The sequence below is a fragment of the Rhagoletis pomonella genome, unplaced genomic scaffold (genome assembly GCF_013731165.1).
Source record: "Rhagoletis pomonella isolate Grant_MI unplaced genomic scaffold, Rhpom_1.0 Rhpom_scaffold_00006, whole genome shotgun sequence".
Classification (NCBI taxonomy): domain Eukaryota; kingdom Metazoa; phylum Arthropoda; class Insecta; order Diptera; family Tephritidae; genus Rhagoletis; species Rhagoletis pomonella.
In genome coordinates, this window is record NW_023458560.1 from 31,946,130 (window position 1) to 31,964,728 (window position 18,599).

An 18,599-nucleotide genomic window follows, 5' to 3' on the forward strand; every position below is an offset into this window, starting at 1 on the left:
ATTATTCAAATTATTTTAATTTATATTTTAAATTATATACATACATATCCAGCCCTAACCACCAAAACGACGTAAGCGACATTATTTTAAAAATTTTTCTTTTGATGCAGAAATAATCCTAGAGCATTAAGATGTATTTCCGCATTAAAAATAAAATTTTGAAAAAAAAAATACCGCTTACGTAGTTTTGGCGGTTGGGGCTCGATATATATATAGTATGTAGTGAAAATTTTGCTTTGCTAAAAAAAAATAAAAAATGGCAGAAATTAATAAAAAAAACTTTGTGGACAAATTTTCACTTTTAGAAGGAGTTATACAATATATTTTTTAAATTATTTGAATTTATTTTTAGATATTTTTTTATGCATACATACATTGTATTTCATTCAAATTCCAAATTATACTCTAAATTACGAATCGTTGAAATTTTGCTGTCCAAAGGGCCACAGTTGCTGAGACACTAAGTGAACACTTTAGATGTTAGTTGGCTGATTAAAGATAATTCCTTTAAGACTCGTTTCACCTACTAAAGAACATTGCTATGTATTGTAAGTACATACATATGTGTGAGTCTTCAATTTTCATTCTGAATTTAAATTTTTTACTTTAAATTGTGCCACTTTGAGCCTACTAAGTTTACTGATCTCACAGTTTTCATTTGCTAGGCGCGCCCTAAGAACGTGTTTTTTAATGCAACATTTTATTACCCTCATCTTTATTACCACTTGCACTCTTTCACCTTGTCAGACAGTGAGTGCCGGCTTTTATATATTTTTCAAGTTTTTTTTTGTAGGCAGATCTCGTTCTATACATACATACATATGTATGCACGGACATACATACATACTCAGGTACAGACATATCGAACCCTAACCACAAAAAGATGTAAGCGAAATTTTTTCAAAATTTTATTTTTGATGCAGAAATGCATCTAAAAGCTTTAAAGAGTTCTGCATCAAAAAGAAAATTTTGAAAAAAATTTCGCTTACATCTTTTTGGCGGTTAGGGCTCGATATAAAGTTGTTTATTTTTGATAGTTTTTTTTACATAAATCAACACTGGTCTCCGTACGCTCTTTTCGGTTTATAACTTATTCTCTGCGCTCTGCACTATATGTAGTTATGTACGTGCGAGTTTGTATGTGTATATGAATCCACCGCACGACCCGGCATTTATAACTATTACTACCATTTATTATGTCGGCTTTTGAACACTTCATAAGTACCTACATACATGTATCTACAATCAGCGTTGCCACTTGAGAATATTTTTAGGTACAAAAACACCTACCAAATTAGTTTCCAAACTACCAAAAATTTTTTCATCATTAAAACGAGATTTCTTGATTTTACGGACTTTTTTGCTACACAAAAAATATCAAATAATTACGGTATTGGTTGACAATTCATACCAAACTTTGAAAAAAACAAATTCAGACATTTTATCTATTTAAATTAGTGTTGTACTAACTTGAGGTTAACATGCTCAGAAAATATATTTCAATTAGCAAACACTCACCCTTTTTCACCAAGTGTGAGTGTCACATTTTGCAAATTGTCTAGCAGAATTTTTTCATTAAATTTTTGTTAAAATTCAACAGCTGATCGATCATAGCTTTGGGATGTGAGTTATTGTTTGCAGAAAATTAATAAAATCAATTTGAACGTGGAAGGGCAACTAAATCCAGCAAGCAGACAAACGCAAATTTTGCCGGCGGTGCTGTCTCGCACAATTTTCCGTATCCGGAAACGAACAAGAAACAACTACAGTTTTCATTCAGTTTCATATCCGAAAACCGGTTCAAAAATGATGATGTTATTTGAATACAATACATAATTGTATTTTATTGGTTCAAGCTGAACATTTGAAAGCATTTATCGTCGGCAGTGTCTAAGCGTGCAGAGGAGCTTGCTAGTATTTGTTAGCTTTCAGAAGGTGCCGGGTTCGATGCCGTCAGGCGCTTCCATAACTTTTTTTTCGAACAACGAAAAAGCATGCGTGAAGTGCAGAACGTATCCGTTTCAAAACAACTTTCGGCGCGAGTCTGTACTTACGTTTCTGTCGCATACTTTACTACTGCCATCCCTAAATTGGCGCGGCAAGCGTCAAAGAACTGTCAAAAATCTTCATGTCCATACAATTTGTATGAATCATCCTACAATAACGCAGCGCTAGCGCCAAGCAAATGAAATTTTAATTTTTGACAGGGCGTTACGTGTTGAAGTTAGATGCAGAAGACGGAAAGAAAGGGAGAGGAAAAAAAGTGGGGGAAAGAGAATAAAAACGAGAGGAAATGAGAAAACGGTAAAAATTACGCCGCGTTGGTTTGTGCATAGCGCGCTCTGGCACTCGTTTTCATTGGATAACGCAACGCTTAGCGCAGGAATTTAGGGACGGCCATTAGTTTTCCTTTTTCGAAAGCACTTTCGTATTTTTTGCTGGCTTGGAAGCGAACAAATTTTAGTGCTCAATTTGGTTGCATTTTCAAAACATTTTTGCCTTCCAAAAGCTTCATCAAACCAACTAAAATACCAAAGGAAAATGAAGCTTTCAATTTTGGTCCAATTGGACCAAAACGGCAAGGCTGTCTACCTTGTGCATGGAAGTGTAAAGTATCTCAATCTCATGCGCTCACTTGCCACCACACAAACACAGATGCATACTTAACAAAACCCAACCTTACATTTATTACGAGCTCATACAAGCATATCGGCGGCGCTTCAAATACGAGTATTAGCGACTTTTTGAGCGGCGCATGAAATCATTTCCAGTTGAGACATCGTCGGTAACGAGTGTGAATTTTGAATTCCTCAAAAATTAAAGTGTAATTTCTGTGTCGCCAACGCGGAAGACGAAGGAAATAAAAGCATAGAATAAAAAAAAAACACACACACACTTTGATGACGTAGTGAGAAATTTAAGCCAAAGCTGGAATTAAAACAGCACAAAGTCTTAGAGACAAAGTACAAAGAAGAAAAAAAGCTGTAAACCATAAAAGGAAAACTATTAAAAAAAAATAATTCATTAGTATGCTGCAAGAAAACATTTGTGGAAAATAATATATCGCCGCCAGCTTGAAACGCTGTCGTCATTCTGACCATACATAGATATATACACGCACATACACACCTGTATATTTGTGCTTGAACGCACACCTAATTTTTTATATCTATAAAATATAGCAAAACGGCAACATTTGTTGTCGCAGTGAATTGTGTAAAGTGTTTTTCCAACATTTGAAATTGCGAAATTACTTAGTTTGCGTAAAACAGTGACAACGTGTCGAAGTGACTGTGACAACTGCCGCAAAAAAACGTGTTGAAAAATCAATTGCGAACCTCAAAAGCATTTTCGCTGCTTTTTGTTTGTGTTGAAGTTTGCTAGAGGTGAGCCTGCATAGAAATTTTCAACATTTCCTCTACTTTTTATGTAAAAACTTGTTACCAATTGCCATAGAGCTGCAAGCATGCAAAGTCTGCCAGGTAGTCTCATCTCTCAGTCGCCCACAAATATGCAAAAAAGCATCCTTCGGCTGAAATTTTGTTCATTGTTTAATTACGTGGCACGCGTTATGCCTTATGCCGACTCCAGCCGAGCATTGTTGGTGGTGCCCACGTAGCAATGGGTTGCCCTTTTTTTGCTGTGTATGACCAATAAGGCGATTTTACTTGTGGCAACGTGTCTAAGCAGAAGTGAAGACATAAAAACGTTTTAGAAAGCTTATTTTAAAAGAAAGGATTAGTTCCTTTTAAAGAATGCAAAAAAATTGAAAAAAAATTAAAATGAAATAAAAAAAAATGTCTTCAATCCAAAATTCAATTGCGAGAAGTTCGCAGCCCTGCAGGACCTTTACAAGTTTTACAAAATTTTGAATAGGAAACCTCAGCAAATCTGGCAAATTTTTTTTATTAAAAGTTGTTCATAAACCAACCACACTCTGCTATTATTATTACTTTAAAACATCTCTATATTTATATGTACATATATTCCTTTTAAAGGATCAACATCTCTTTATCACCATAAATTACAAAAGTACACACAAATTTATTGTAAAACATATGTTTTCATTTCTCTTTATTTATTAAATATTTTTCTCTCTCTTTTATTCCACACCTCACCCTCAAAACGCGCACACACACACACACCTTTACACCTACTCACACAAACACACCCACAGAGTCAAACGAGTGACATCACACTCGCCAATCAGCAAGCACAAGGACTTATACGTCAAGCGGACGCTCGTAATCGTCAGCTGATTGAACAGGATAACGCTGCATTGAATCGTTTGTGGAACGAATTGATTAAAGGTTTGGAGACACGTCGCGATTCGTTGCAAAGTATTGCCGAACGTTGGGACGATTTTGAGAATCGCTTGCATAGCTGGGAGAAGGCAATTAGCCGTTTGGAAGATAAATTCCGCAATGTCGACCCAGTAGTTAGGTCGCGTCGTCATTTGGAAGATACGAAGAATGCCATCCAGGTGAGTGTTTGTTAATAAGTGTTTACATATGTACATATGTTAATTTTGGGTAACAAATCAAGCATGGATTGAATAAATTAATTATGACAGTCTTATGAAGAAAGCCATGGGTGCTTAGAGTAGAATTTGTATTAACATAAATGAACGAAATGAGAAACATTTGAAAATAATACATACTTGGAATTTAAACTAGAAAAACTTAGCTACACGGTCAAAAATTTGGGTTTAATTTTTAAACCGAGCTGGGACTACTGCCTTTTTTAATCTTTTATAGTCTACTTTTTAAACCAGTCAATAGTTTTAAGCAATTTTTAATATATTCTGGTTTAAATTTTAGTCCAAAAAGTTCGTGGTTTAAAAATCAAACCAAAATGTTTTAATTCTAGTTTCTAGGTTTCATATATAGAAAATTTGGTTTAAAATCTTAACCGAAATAGAAAATGTTTGCACAGCGAAATGTGGTGTTAATTCAAACTCAACATATGAAAGCGCATTTATATGCGTGGCTGTAGCTGAGTGTGCAAAGATGCTTGATACAATTGGTTGCTACCAAGGCTGTCCGGGTTCAACACCAACCAGACGGAGCATGAAATTTAAGAATTTTTATTTTTTATTCTTAATTAAATATGGAAATGTTTGGGTTTAAAATTTAAACCGAACTGTTTAAATTCTAAACCCAACATATGTGCTCTCTTTTTTTAAACTTGGAAGGTTTGTATTTGAAACTGAATTTAGTTTGGTCATATATGTAGTCCAAAAAGTTTAAAATTAAAACCGAAATTTTTAACCGTGTATGAGTACAAAAATTGAGAGAACCAAATTTTTAAAATCGTAAAATCGTGATCCTTTTTGTATTACTTTCCCAGCTTCTCTCTGTGATAAATTTTAATTTAAAATTTCATAAAATATTTAGTTTTTGAAAATTTATTGTTAAAAAAATTTAGATTTAGTAAACTTGTGTCTATATACTTGCTTGTATATTTAAAGCGATAGCCGTTTTTGATATATAAATTCCAGTCAGGGCTGTTCGAAAGCTGATAATTATTGCAAACTATCACAAATTATCAGGGTTTGGCGTTCGCGTACGCAAACAACTAGCAAAGTAGGGGAAATTGAGAGCGCCAAGTGACAGCTGACTTGGAGGGGAAGTTGCTAATTCCTGCTGGAAAAAATTTTTTGCCTGCAGCAATTTGCCATCAAGAAAAACAGCTGATCAAAGTCATCTGTTTGCGAATTATGAAATTAGTGAAATTTATTTTGATTATATATAAGAGGAGAAGCTCGGCCAAACACACATACATATGTGTAAGCGCCAATCTATTATTATTATTATTATTATTATTATATTTAAGTTTAAAAAACCTTATTAGAACTGCAAATGTTTCGGAAGAAAGCAAACACTCATTTACTTATGTTTGCTTGGCAAATTGCTTTTGGCAAACTTTTAATTTATACTCTTTTCATGTATGTATGTATACAAAAATTGGATCAGCTGTACTAGCAACTTGCAAATTTTTGCTAATTTATTTTCAAATTTGAGAGATAATCACTCGTTACTCTCCTGCAAGTTTGTGCTGGATATTTTCACTGGAGATCTATTCGAACAGACTAAATATATTATCTATCGCCGCGCAGTGGTATCGCCTTATAGATTTTTTGGAAAAAACTAGGAGTTTGCGTACGGCATTAATTTTTCGTATGTAACATTTGTGGAAATTTCGTCCATTCGTTTGTAATATGTACTACTACCCTGCAGTGAAAACCCAAACCAGTTAGAAAAAATACTAGTTCATAAACTAGTATGTGCTTACCAGTTCGACATTTTCGAAGAACTTAAGCGTTCAGCGACATCTGCCTTTGAACTGCCAAAGCCTAAAATAAAACGCATTTAATTGCTTTTCTTACAAATGTCTGCTGTGGCGTCACGTGAAGACTACTGGTTCTGGTTCTGGGATCGCAGGTTCGAGACCGCTTGGAGGTGGCTAAGATTTTTAAAGTTAGATCAATGTAAGTAGGAATAATTATTTCAATTTAAATATAAATAACAAACTTAAAAATCTAGTTGCATTACAAAAAAAAGAAACAAATATATGGGAAGAAATACTTGTGCCATAAAAAAATGGGCTAAAAAAATATATATTTTTTTTTAAATCAAATTTAAGAATAACAAAAAAACCCTAAATATAAATAAAAGAAATATTATAAAAAAAAAAATAAAATAAAAAAATTTTCCTTGCGCCCGGGGCTTGAACCTGGTACCTCAGGCATACCACGCGAGTGCTTTGCTCTGTCGGCCATTGCAACTGTTGGAGCGCCGCGAACAAAAAGGCATGCTAATGCTTTTCATAGGCAATGGATTGGCAGACTATCTCATCAACTGGTATGAAGCTACTAGTATTTCTACTAGTAGATGCTGATGCATAGCCTGAAAATTGACATCTCGTAGGACATCGCAATGTTAAAAATACCAGTCGCTAACATTGAAGAAGGATAGAACGTGAACTAGTTGGGCTGAAACGCAAACTGGTAGAATTCTAGTTCACAACTAGTAGCTTTCCCTGCAGGGTATAAGTAAGCACTCTAAAAATTGGCGTGATCGGCTAATTTTAAATCATACCTGCCATATAAACCTAACCTCAAAATCGGCTTAAATGCCATAAAAACCCACCGATTAGCATATGACTCCGAAATTCCGTCCATACGTTTGTAATACTACTACAAGTGAACGCTCTAAAAATGGGCGTGATCGGTTTATTTTAAAGTATATCTCTTATACAAACCTAACCTCAAAATCGCCTTAAAAATTCCATAAAAAGCGAACCGCTGACAATATGAGAAATAACCAGTGGCAGCTGGAAATGATTTAGAGTGAAAGAGTAGCTATTAATTATTATTAATTATGTTGGTAGTAGTCTCTGACTGTAGGCAAATGTAGCTTGACTTGCAGGTCTAAGAATAAAAAATATGATTTTTTTCTACTTTCGTAAAATTAGTTAGTAATTGATAACCAAATTCTTCACAGTCTTTGTCATCTTAAAGAAAAATAAAAAATTTGAAGTCGGCTCAAGCAAAAGAAAACAAATCACCCTTGACTTTGAAATTTTTGAATACGATTAAATACCTAATATAAATAATTACAGTGAAACCTGTCACAGCTGGAAACACAAGAGATTCGAATTTTCGCCCATCTTAGATAGGTGTCCGGATAGAAAGGTTAAGAGGAAAACGATTTTTAATAGTACGGGATTTAATTTCATTAAACTCGTATTTATGTGTCCAAGTAGCCTCATGAATAGTTCTTATTTTCTCCATCCATAATTTCCACCAGATATTTCAAATGACCTAAACTTTCCTCATTTAAACCAAAAAAAGAAACAAAAAAAACCAGAAAGAATCAAATTTATATTTTCTGTAATCTGCTTACTGATCAGCCGTGCAGTCATAAATTAAAAAGAAAGAAACTAAGCCCTTAATTTATGCCTTCATGCTTTTGCTTCAATTTTAGTTTAGACTTTTCTAAAATTCTTAAGCTTACAATTACTTTTTGTTGCACCATTCATGTGCTTTCTCCCGTCTCAATGACGCTGAGTTGAGATAGTAATGAAAGTTTCTTTTTTAAAAATAGAATCAAGGTAGAAAAAGGGGAAAAGTGGAAAATAATTATGAGTAGATACATAGCTACAGTAGATGAAAATCATATTGAGCGGTGACGTACTTATTGTATAAGCAGGTAATTAAGTGATTGTAGAAACTTTGTGCGCACAGTTAAAATACTTTGCATTAACAATGAAGAAAATTTTTAGCCAAATCACGCGCTTGGTTTAGCTGCTTTCTAGAATTTGGTGTGCAGCAACAAAACTGTAAACAGAGAAAACAAATATGTAAAATCACGGTTTGTGATTTACGTTTTGGAGATGAGATGCTATCGATACTAACGGCTCTATTCTGTATCAGTGAGAAATTTTTGTCACAGTTTTTTTTTTTACGGAAATATATATGAGAAATTTTAAATTTGTCAGCTACAAAATTTGTGTCACCGAGACAGATAAGTATTTAACATGTTTAAAGTAACAGGGCAATTCTGGCTAAGACAGTTGTTGAAAGACAGTAGGCAAGATAGTTTAAAAGATTTGGTTTATTCTGACATGAAAATGTTACAAAAAAGCGGACTTGCCAACTTTCATGGTCAAAAGCTTTTTGACAGAAAGCACTTGAATATCATTTTACTCGTGCTCCTCCAAGGGCAATGGCTGATTGACCAAAGTACTGGCTTGCCATTCTCGAGATGCGAGTTCGAGCCCTTGTGCAGGAGAATTTGTTTTTACTTTTTTAAATTGAAGTCCTTTTTAAGTTTTTAACGTTCAACGTCTCTGGGGAAGGGGAATGAAAATAGAGATAGAGAGAAAGACACAGGATAGACAAAGAAATCATAAAGAAAATACAAAGCTAAAGGTCAATACTAAAATGATGATAATGACAAATAATACGATGAAGGTAAAAACAAAAGCAAAGATTGAAACTTAGCTAGAGGTAAAGATAAAGATCAAAACAAAGATACAGTTAAGGATAAATATAAAGATAAATATAAAGACGGAGATAAAGATAAAATGTAAATATGAAGATAAAGACAAAGATAGAAATATAGAACGAAAAGGAAAGAGATAATGATAAAAATATAGATATAGATATAGTATAAAATATGAAGACAGAGATAAAGAGACAGATACAGATAAAAATAAAGATAAAGATATGGATAAAGATACCCACATAGATAAAGGAAAAGCTAAAGATAAAGATAAAAAAGATGACAATAAAGATGAACATGAACTTGAAGATAAAAGATAAAAATAAGATTACAGATAAAGACAAACGGCAAAGGCAAAGATATAAACACAGGCATAGATATAGATAAAAACAAAGCCAATGACTTATGCCAAGGTTGGGTAAATGTCTCTTTACTTTATCTTTACAGTACAGTATGGTTCTTTTTTTGTTATTGAATATAAGTATTCACGATATAGACAAAGACGATACTTGCATGCTCTGATGGGATCGAATATCTTGATATAACCCTTGATAGGAGGCTGAGTTGGAACTCCCAACTATAGAAAACTTTTAGCGAAGTTGCTTCCGAAATTTAGTTATATTTCGCCTTCGGTTACAGAATAAATGGAAACTTGTTCAATTATGGCTCTGGAGACGATTTCACGATGTACTCCGCTCCATACTTACATTTAAACAGCAACGGTCTCGAAAGAATTGCAACTACAAATATCAGACGTTACTGCTAAAATAATTCTGGAAATTTAAAGAAAAATTTTTGGCAATTGCGGCACTAAAATTTCTATTCCAATTACAAGATGGTACAGTTTTTCAGGTAGAGGTGCTAAAGATCATGGATTTTGCTAGATGTTCAATAAGACAATCACCTCTAAGATCGTAAAAGAGGGTTTTTTAATAAAACTCACCTCTCGGCAGAGAGGAACAAGGTATAACTGTGCTGGGTTCCTCCAAAGCACTGTCTTAGACCGGCGATCAAGTTCCTAGCTGGATATTGAACCGGTTATTTACAATTGACTGTGCCTGAATGTGTTTGTCCAAGAAGCATCGGAACAGATTCTTTTGCGACTGTGCGGCTTAAGCCAAACAAAAACTTATGCATTTTAGGACTTTACAGTCGAAATACATATAAGACAATTTTAGCATTAATCCCGGAAGTTGAGAGCATGCATCTTTAAATTTTGGTAATTTCGTAACTGGGCTTTTTTCGGTTTTCTTTGTAAATTTAGAAAACCTACACTCTGAAAAGTGCGTGTAAAACTACTACTGAAAAGTGTTTATTTTTAAACCAGAGTTTTTGTAAATATAAGCACAAGATGTTCAAGATTTGATTTTAAATATGAGATATTCAAAATATACATATATAAATATACAGATTAAATGTTTAAAATTGCAAAAATTTTGAAGGTAAAAATACAGTTTTTACTAATAATAAATATTAAGTGCTCATATTTACTCAATTTTAGACAAGTTATGTTTAATTTTGCTCTACGTGACAAATTTGGTATGTAAAGGCAAACAGAGAGTGTTTAATTTTATAACACGGTGTGTAAAATTGCACACATTAATAAAAAGATTCGAATATTTAGCTAAAACAAAAAAATTTCACTTAATTTATTGAAATATATTTTTCCTTATTTCGCTCCAAAAATAGGCATTATTGATACATTTGGTAAAAAGAATTCTGTTTTCACAAGGGAAAAAAGCTTTATTACAGCTTTTCATGTCGAGGTTATTTGGCGGCTAAATATACAATACATATACATATATATTCACAAATTAAAAAAACAGCTGAGGTAAACAACATTACAAAAGAGGTTTCAGTAAGCAACAAATCAATTTGTGTCGCGCTATAAAAGCAAAAACAGAATAAAAACTACAAAAAAAAAACAAACAAAAAAATTAATACATACACACAACTCAGCCAGCCAGCGTGTGTTGATGGATGGGCTTAATACTTAGTTTTCGCTTTCGCGGCACAAATGGAATTCATTTGCTAATCAAATTTATATTTAAAACCTGACGTAAGCCGGCAAATGGAAGCTTGAGCTTGAAAGCGATTAACAACAGGCTTTGTAAAACTAAATCAAGCAAAAATGCAAACAATTCGAGAATAAAGAAAAAAGCAACAAACAGAAAAACGTGAAAAAGGAAAATACATAAAAGTTAAATAAGCAGAGTTTGTTATTTTTTTTTTGCGATATTTTTTTTTCAAATTTCAAAGTTAATGTCAGCATTCAAATTCCAGCAGTTTGAATTTGGGCAGGCGACAATTTGTATATATGTATAAATGTGAGCTTTGCAAACCGCATAAAAAATTTGCTGGAGAGCACGTGACACTTGTCGCCAATCCTCATGTCAACCAGTATATACTTTTACATACATACATAAGTCCATACCAGTAGCTCTGTAGTGAGATATTTTCATAAATGGGGTTGCGATGGATGTTTATAGACGTTTATGGTAAATGTCCGCTGAAAACCAAGTTCATGGACGATGCCAGTCAAGCGTACGTCATTCGAGTACATACCTGATCATACATACAAACACATGTATACATTAGGGCGGGTAATTCTTTTTTCCACATCCTTTCTAGCAGATTCGGATAAAAGTCCATTAGACCATACCTCTAAAGCCCATCTGGAGCCTGCGAAATATTAAAATAAACTATCTTTATTTAATACAAAGTATATCGAATGTTTTTTTTTTTTAATAAAAATTGTACTTGGCAGTTTTTTGGTTTATATATTTGATATACATACATATATTTTTTGTTTGAGAGATCCCCAATATGGCGCAACAAAGCAAATTATATGAACAGTATCAGTCAAAGCAATAGCACCTCATCTCAAAACGATATTGCCTGTCACTAATGTATTTTTAATTATTTATTTTTAGGAATTTTCAATTAAAATACAGTTTATTCTCTAACAAAACCCATATAAACCCAAGTTTAAACTTTGTAGGAAACTAAAAAACAAATCAAAAAATTTTCATTCAAATTTCAAACTTTTTTCAGAAGTGCTATAGCCGGTTTCACCAGCATTTTAAATGGAAAATGATTTTTTGTTTTTGGTCGATTTCTATATAAAATTCAAAAAGTTTAAATCCTTTTTCACTTAAATTGCTTTCGGGTAATTGGCTGTTAGAACTGTATAATGAAATGCAAGTTTCAAGTGGCTAATAGTGGTATTACCGTTGATTTTTTTGCAATTGTTTTTGCCAAAGTTGTTGCGGTTTGGCATCGAAAAAAATCGTTCCACACAAATTGAGCCGCCCTAGTATACATACATATGTACATATATGTACATGCACGCATACATACATATACAAATACAAGTATGAATAATAAGTAGTTATGCGTCCACTAATTGTAAGAGCAAATTACTAGCTTTTTTTGAAGTGAAACAGTAACCCATTGCCATCTGCTACCAGCAAATTTCGAGAAATAATTTGTGAAATAATTATTGCTTTTTGAATGCTACTAAAGACACAGTTAAATTCAAACGGTTCTTCTGATTATATTCTGCATTTGCGTTGATGTATGCTTATCGCCGCCGTACTTGAATGGCTCAGCTGGCAAGCTGGTAGCTTCAGTTGAGTATTGGGTCATCGTTTCCGCTGCCTTCGACTAGGGCTAGGTTTAATGGCTACAGTGCGGCCAGCATCAAACAGAGTGGAGAAGTGTTCCCTCGATTCTATTCTACTCAGCTTGTGCGTATCTTAGGTGCAATAAGATAGGGATTTCAGCTATTATTTGGTCCTGTGATTAAACGCACGCCCTAAATTCTGAATACGCCTAGCGTCTATCACTATATCATCGATTTGGTTTCTCGTCTTTAATGCTGGAACCTAGCGCTGCCAGATACTATGTTTCCGGATCCGGGATGAGGTTAAACGGTCCGTTATCAGACGTTTCGTCTGGGAGGCTGAATTATCCGTCGTTGAGTCCAAAAATCTCCTCATTGCCTACTTTGGTATGGATTTTAATATATTGTCTGTTCAGCGCTCATAAATTTAGTCTTATAAAAGTAACCTTTGGAAGCCTCGTCCTTCCCATCACTTGGGCGTGGGAACAAAATGATCGAGATAATGAAGAATCTCGTGCAAGGTGAATGGCAGTACTCGGCGGCGGCATCTCCTTTTCAATTTGGTTAACAAAAGGTTCAGTCAGATCTGCCTAAAAGTTGCTTGCCTAGAAACCTTAAATATTTGTCCAGTGCTGCATATGATCATGTGCAGCTAGTACATACTGTGGAGAAGTGTTTTGCTCCAGAACTAGTCCTATACCCAAAGCACAGTAATCAATATTGACCGAGACTGCTGATTGACTAGCTTAGGGTACCTCATTTTGTCCATAAATGCTGCTGTGCCACGGCACTTGAATCAGTTCAATGATATTTATGCCTAGAGTCGTTACGTACTCTCTATTTTGTTTTATTATGCTAAAGGTGATATTTACAGAGCCAAGTGCCTTTACGCATTCTTATGCTGCGTCTGTCAAGCTCAGCATCACTGGTGCGATGAGAATAACACCAACCGCAGCGCTCGAGGTTCTGCTTGACATGCCTCACCTTTACATTGTAACGAAGAAATATGATCTACTCTTTGAAGCAAGGCTCAACCCAGGGTATGCTGTGGAAGACAAGAATCATATATACCCTTCCAACCTCAGGATATTAAAACAAGAGGGCGAGCTGCGCATTAGCTTTCTAGACGTATGCCTTCCGAAATTTAACTTCACACAAAGTTGCAAGGTCCTTTTCCACAACAGAAGCAACTAGAACAGTGAACGCCTTAAACCCCGGAAAGGCAGCTGGTAAACTGACGGAACCAAGACTGACCACGGCGACGGAGCACGAGGCTACGGTATACAACCCAGAAGACTTCTTTTCACCAACATGGGCCAAGGTAACTCTGAATTTCTGGCCGCTTCCTAGGATGACCGTACCCAGAAGCACACGAACTAAATGCCATTCATCAAAAAAAAAAAACGCGAGGTTCCTTAGTGATTCAAATGAATCTAAGATGACCTGTAGCCAAATTGAGGTTTGTTACAATAGGCGACCTGTTCCCTCTTCTTAATCACTTAGTTTCAACTCAACAGCGGCGCTAGACTTGAGTTAATTCATGAGCTGATTCGTGCAACCCTTTAATACATACATACATATATACTGTAGATAAAAATAGAATTTTGCTGGAAGCTCCTACATAGTTCACAGAGTTTGGGTATAAATTCATGGATTGAAATCATTTTAGATTTTAAATTAGTTTTGAGGCGCCGAAAACTCGTTTTGAAGAATCCTTTGGAACCGTTTTGAAATCTCATAGAAGAGTTTGGAAACTTCCTCAAATATTTTAAGAAAAATAAACTTCCGTGATTGTCTTAACTATAGACGGGTATCTCTCGGTCAGCGCCTGAAGGAGGTTGTTCAAAACCTATCATGAGTTTTAAATGTAAAATATTTACATACTAAGCTAAGCAGACACTAACAATTTTGTTTGAGAAACATTCAACCGAAGGCAAATTGCGCCAAAGTAAACAAGTTAGCTTGCCGCCGGCATCTAATTAGTACACAACAAATACAAGCCTAATATGTATCTATAAATTCAAGAAAACAGCGAGCACGTTGTTCTACAATAATCGCAAAAAAAAATTTATTTCAAACTCTAGCAAAAACAAAACAAAAACAATTATACATAGTCATTAATTAAAATAATAAACATAAATTATAGATAACAGCGAAAAAAAAAATGTTATAAAATGCCAATTTTTCGTCGCGGTTGTTTGCCTTTTAAATTTTCTTACTGAGTTTTTTTTTTACTTTCAGTTTCATTAAAATTCATAAGCATTAAAACCACTTGATACATTAGCTAAACGATTGCTTACGTAAATTTTTTTAAGAAACAAAAACAAAGCGAAAGCAAAGGCAAAAAAAAAGCAAAAACCAAAAGTCAAATATGGAAATGACGACACGCTTAGCTATTCGACAAATATAGTCGTAGGTTTAAGTATGTATGTATGTACATACATTAGGGTGGCCCAAAAAAAAGTAGAGTCGGTGTTTTAATGCTCTCTCCCGCTAGGGCTGTTCTATATCGAAAAAAATATGCCCTAATTTTTTATTTTGAAATTAAAAATTGCTTAGTGGTCGCTCAAAGTTTTCCTTGTATTTTATATGGGGAAAAAACAACTTTTCGTAGAAATGGTATGGAATTCTTGTAAATCAATATTTTTCGATCGGAAAACTCTGGTTCTCTTTAGGAGACTTCCAATAATAATACCCAATTGTTTATTTAACCATTTTTTAATACTAAGGATTTTTTATTTATCCCGCCAATGCCTTTTCTGGCATTTTCTGCGGGTTTTGGCGGACCTATAAAATATAGTTACTATGAAAAAATGGTTAAATAATAAATTGGGTATGATTATTGGGAATCTTCTGAGGAGAAACATAGTTTTCCGAAAGAAAAATATTGATTTTTATGAATTCAATACCATTTCTACGAAAAGTGGTTTTTTCCGCATAAAATACTTGGGAAACTAAATATTTTTTCATCTCAAAATAAAAAATAGGGTTATATATAATTTTTCGGTATAGAACAATGCTAGGGGGTGAGAGCATAAAAATTTCGACTTTACTTTTTCCCACATGCATTTTTGGGCCACCCTAATGTACATAGTTGTGTACATTTTTCATTCTTTTGTTGAAGGCTGTTTATCAACTTTTGACTTCCTATTTTACTAAGTTTTTTATATATGTACATTAGGATGGTCATTAAATGTACAAAGCAAATTATTACATCAGAAGCCTCAACCCTCACGGGCTTTTCGTCCCGATTGAAGTCGGTTAAGGCGTTTCGCACAGGGGTCAACATTCAGAGTACTCTATGAAGTCGTCTTAACCGACTTCAATCCTGCCCAAAATTTATTTATCATTTGATTTTAAGGACCACTCTAATGTACATATGCACATATGTATACTTTTTATATATATGCTGCGCTAATTTTACTAATGGTATGTATGTACATTAAAGTGCGTCACTCCCCGTTCAAAAAATAAAATAAAAATAAAAACTATAAAAATCTGTGCTGTTTTTGTAACGGAATTGTAAACTTTATTATATTCTAAGACTACCGCCAAAATATTTCAGAAAAGTATTACGATTTACGTGAGCTGCAGAGATTTGGAGATTACCCCAAAAAAATTTGTTTTTTGAAAATATCACATCAGATTAGCTTAAAAGATGTGCACAAAAATGTTAAAAAAAAAACTGTATCAATAGCATCAAAATAATGTAATTTTTGGAGGCATTTGCAAATCGGTCCAGCTCACGTAGTCTTAAAATATAATAATTTTATTATTATGCCGGAAAACCCGAAAGTTTTTTAGGTGAAGTACCCTAATGTACCTAAATATATATGTATATGTATTTATTTACATAAGCCAGTAATGCTACATTGTATGTAGATTAGAGGGGCTAGTTTTCCATGAGGGCTGCTAATAATGCAGTAAAAAATGAATGCTAATCAAATTTTGAAAACTAAACTTTTTCGAATTTTTATGAATGCGAAATTTTTAATAGTTTTATGAATTGACAAACTTTTTTGCCCAGTACTACTTTGCTACTTAGTATGCAAGCTAACACGTAATGTAATAAAAAAAAAAAATTTTATGAAATTTTGAAAATTCAACTTTTTCGAAATTTCATGAATTCGAGTTTTATAATTATTTTGGTGAGTTAACGAATTTTTTCGACCAATTAAATAAAACCTTAATATGAATAAACAAATTTCTTCTTAATTTTTGAGCAAAAATTAAATAGTTTTAATAATTTTGAATATAGAGAATAATTTTTAGATAGACGTTCCCGCAAAATACATAGTCAACTTAAAAAAAAAATACAACTAAACTTTGTAATTAAAATTTTAAATAAACTTATTTTAATTTCACATTTCCTCCTTTTCGCGCATTTATCGTAAGTAGGTGCCAAAAAGCAAATTATACAAGTGAGCGTGTTTTATACCTTTAAAATGTATCTAATAATTTTAACTTCTTTTTGTTTTTACTAGGTGCAAAATATTTCGGCACAAACGATAATTTCGCCCACAAGAAAACACTGCATTGAAATATACGATAAATTATACAGGAAATTTGCAGCGTAAATATAGGATTTCAGCTTAACAATACTTAACTAGGGGATGCGTTGTGGGGTGTAGAACGAATTTGCATTAAAAAGTTAATTTCGAAAAAATTGCACATACGATAATGTATATCTTTGTTTTAAAAGTTTCATTAAAACTACGTATTATGCATTTACATATACATAAGTTTTTAAATGAATAAATATTAAATTCAAGTATGTATATAAAAGCATGTACATATCTACATATACATACATACATGTTCATATGTAAACACACAGCAATTCATACGATTCCCGTTCAACTGGTTTGCCGGCTGGCGAAAGAAGAAGGTCTTAGCGCTGGAAGCGCCGCGATTAATATTTATCAGCTTTTAACTTTTGCTTTTTCTTTTTGTAAATAAATATTCTATTTTTGTTGTTGTATCAGCTTCAGTGACTGCTTGTGGGTGTTCTCTCAGAATTCCTAATCAATTATTGTTTTATGCAGTTAAAAATAGCTTTCTCGTGGCAAGTTTAATAAAAATTGCATAATTATGAATGCCTGTTGTTTTGTGGGATTGAACTATGGGTGGTGGAGCGATAATCGATGCAATACTTTTTTAATGCATATATATATATTGCCGATAGCATTGCAGACTAAATTTGTAAATACATTGTTTTTTTTGGGCCTAAAGAAATTGCGCAAGTGTAGGATGTTTTTTTTGGAAATTTTGGAAAATGAGAGTTCAAGGCCACCAACCAAATTGCAGCACATTTTATGAGTACCATATGGTCTTTGCATCATATTTTAAAAAAAAAAAAGAAAAAATACAAATTTCACAATTTATCGAAATTCGAATTATTTTGGAAGTTATAGCTATTAGCTTTTTTCGAAATTGTTTAGATTTATTTGTTTTCTCGCGATTGGTCGTTTTATAAATAGTTAATAGTTAGTTTTATATTTTGTCATACTTTTTTTTTTTGTAAAAGTTATTAAAATTTAAAAAATCCGAATCCGTTTTTTCTTAAATTTCGCATTAGCGCAGAGCATATAGCATTTTCAGCAATGAATAAAGTTCTTCAATATTGTAATTTAATTCAATTCTTTGAAATACGCCAAATTCTTTTTTTTGTTTTAATTTGCATTAGTAGTAGGAGTGCAAAACAACGTACATATGTAATAATTTGCACTACAATGTCGTTGACACTTAGGTACTCAAAACGTTATGTAAAACTTCATAATTAAATTAACGAATGTAAGTCGTGCATGTGTCATACCATTAAAAATTCAATGACAAAGTGCTAAAACATGACGTGCCCCACGAAAGAATTTTCTTTTCAATTTCAATATTTTGTTGGTTCATAAAGACACATACAGATGTACATATACATATATGGACATTTATGAATATATATATCAGTACAAGAA

At 33.3% G+C, this 18,599-nt stretch overlaps 1 protein-coding gene across 1 annotated transcript in view; it reads left to right on the forward strand.

Moving 5' to 3' along the window:
* LOC118740582 (nesprin-1-like) overlaps positions 1 to 18,599 on the forward strand; it is a 136,301-nt gene that overhangs the window by 114,634 nt on the left and 3,068 nt on the right. The window contains exon 14 of the mRNA XM_036472179.1: positions 4,178 to 4,483. Coding sequence (XP_036328072.1) covers positions 4,178 to 4,483 — 306 coding nt within the window. The remainder of the gene's footprint in view (positions 1 to 4,177; positions 4,484 to 18,599) is intronic.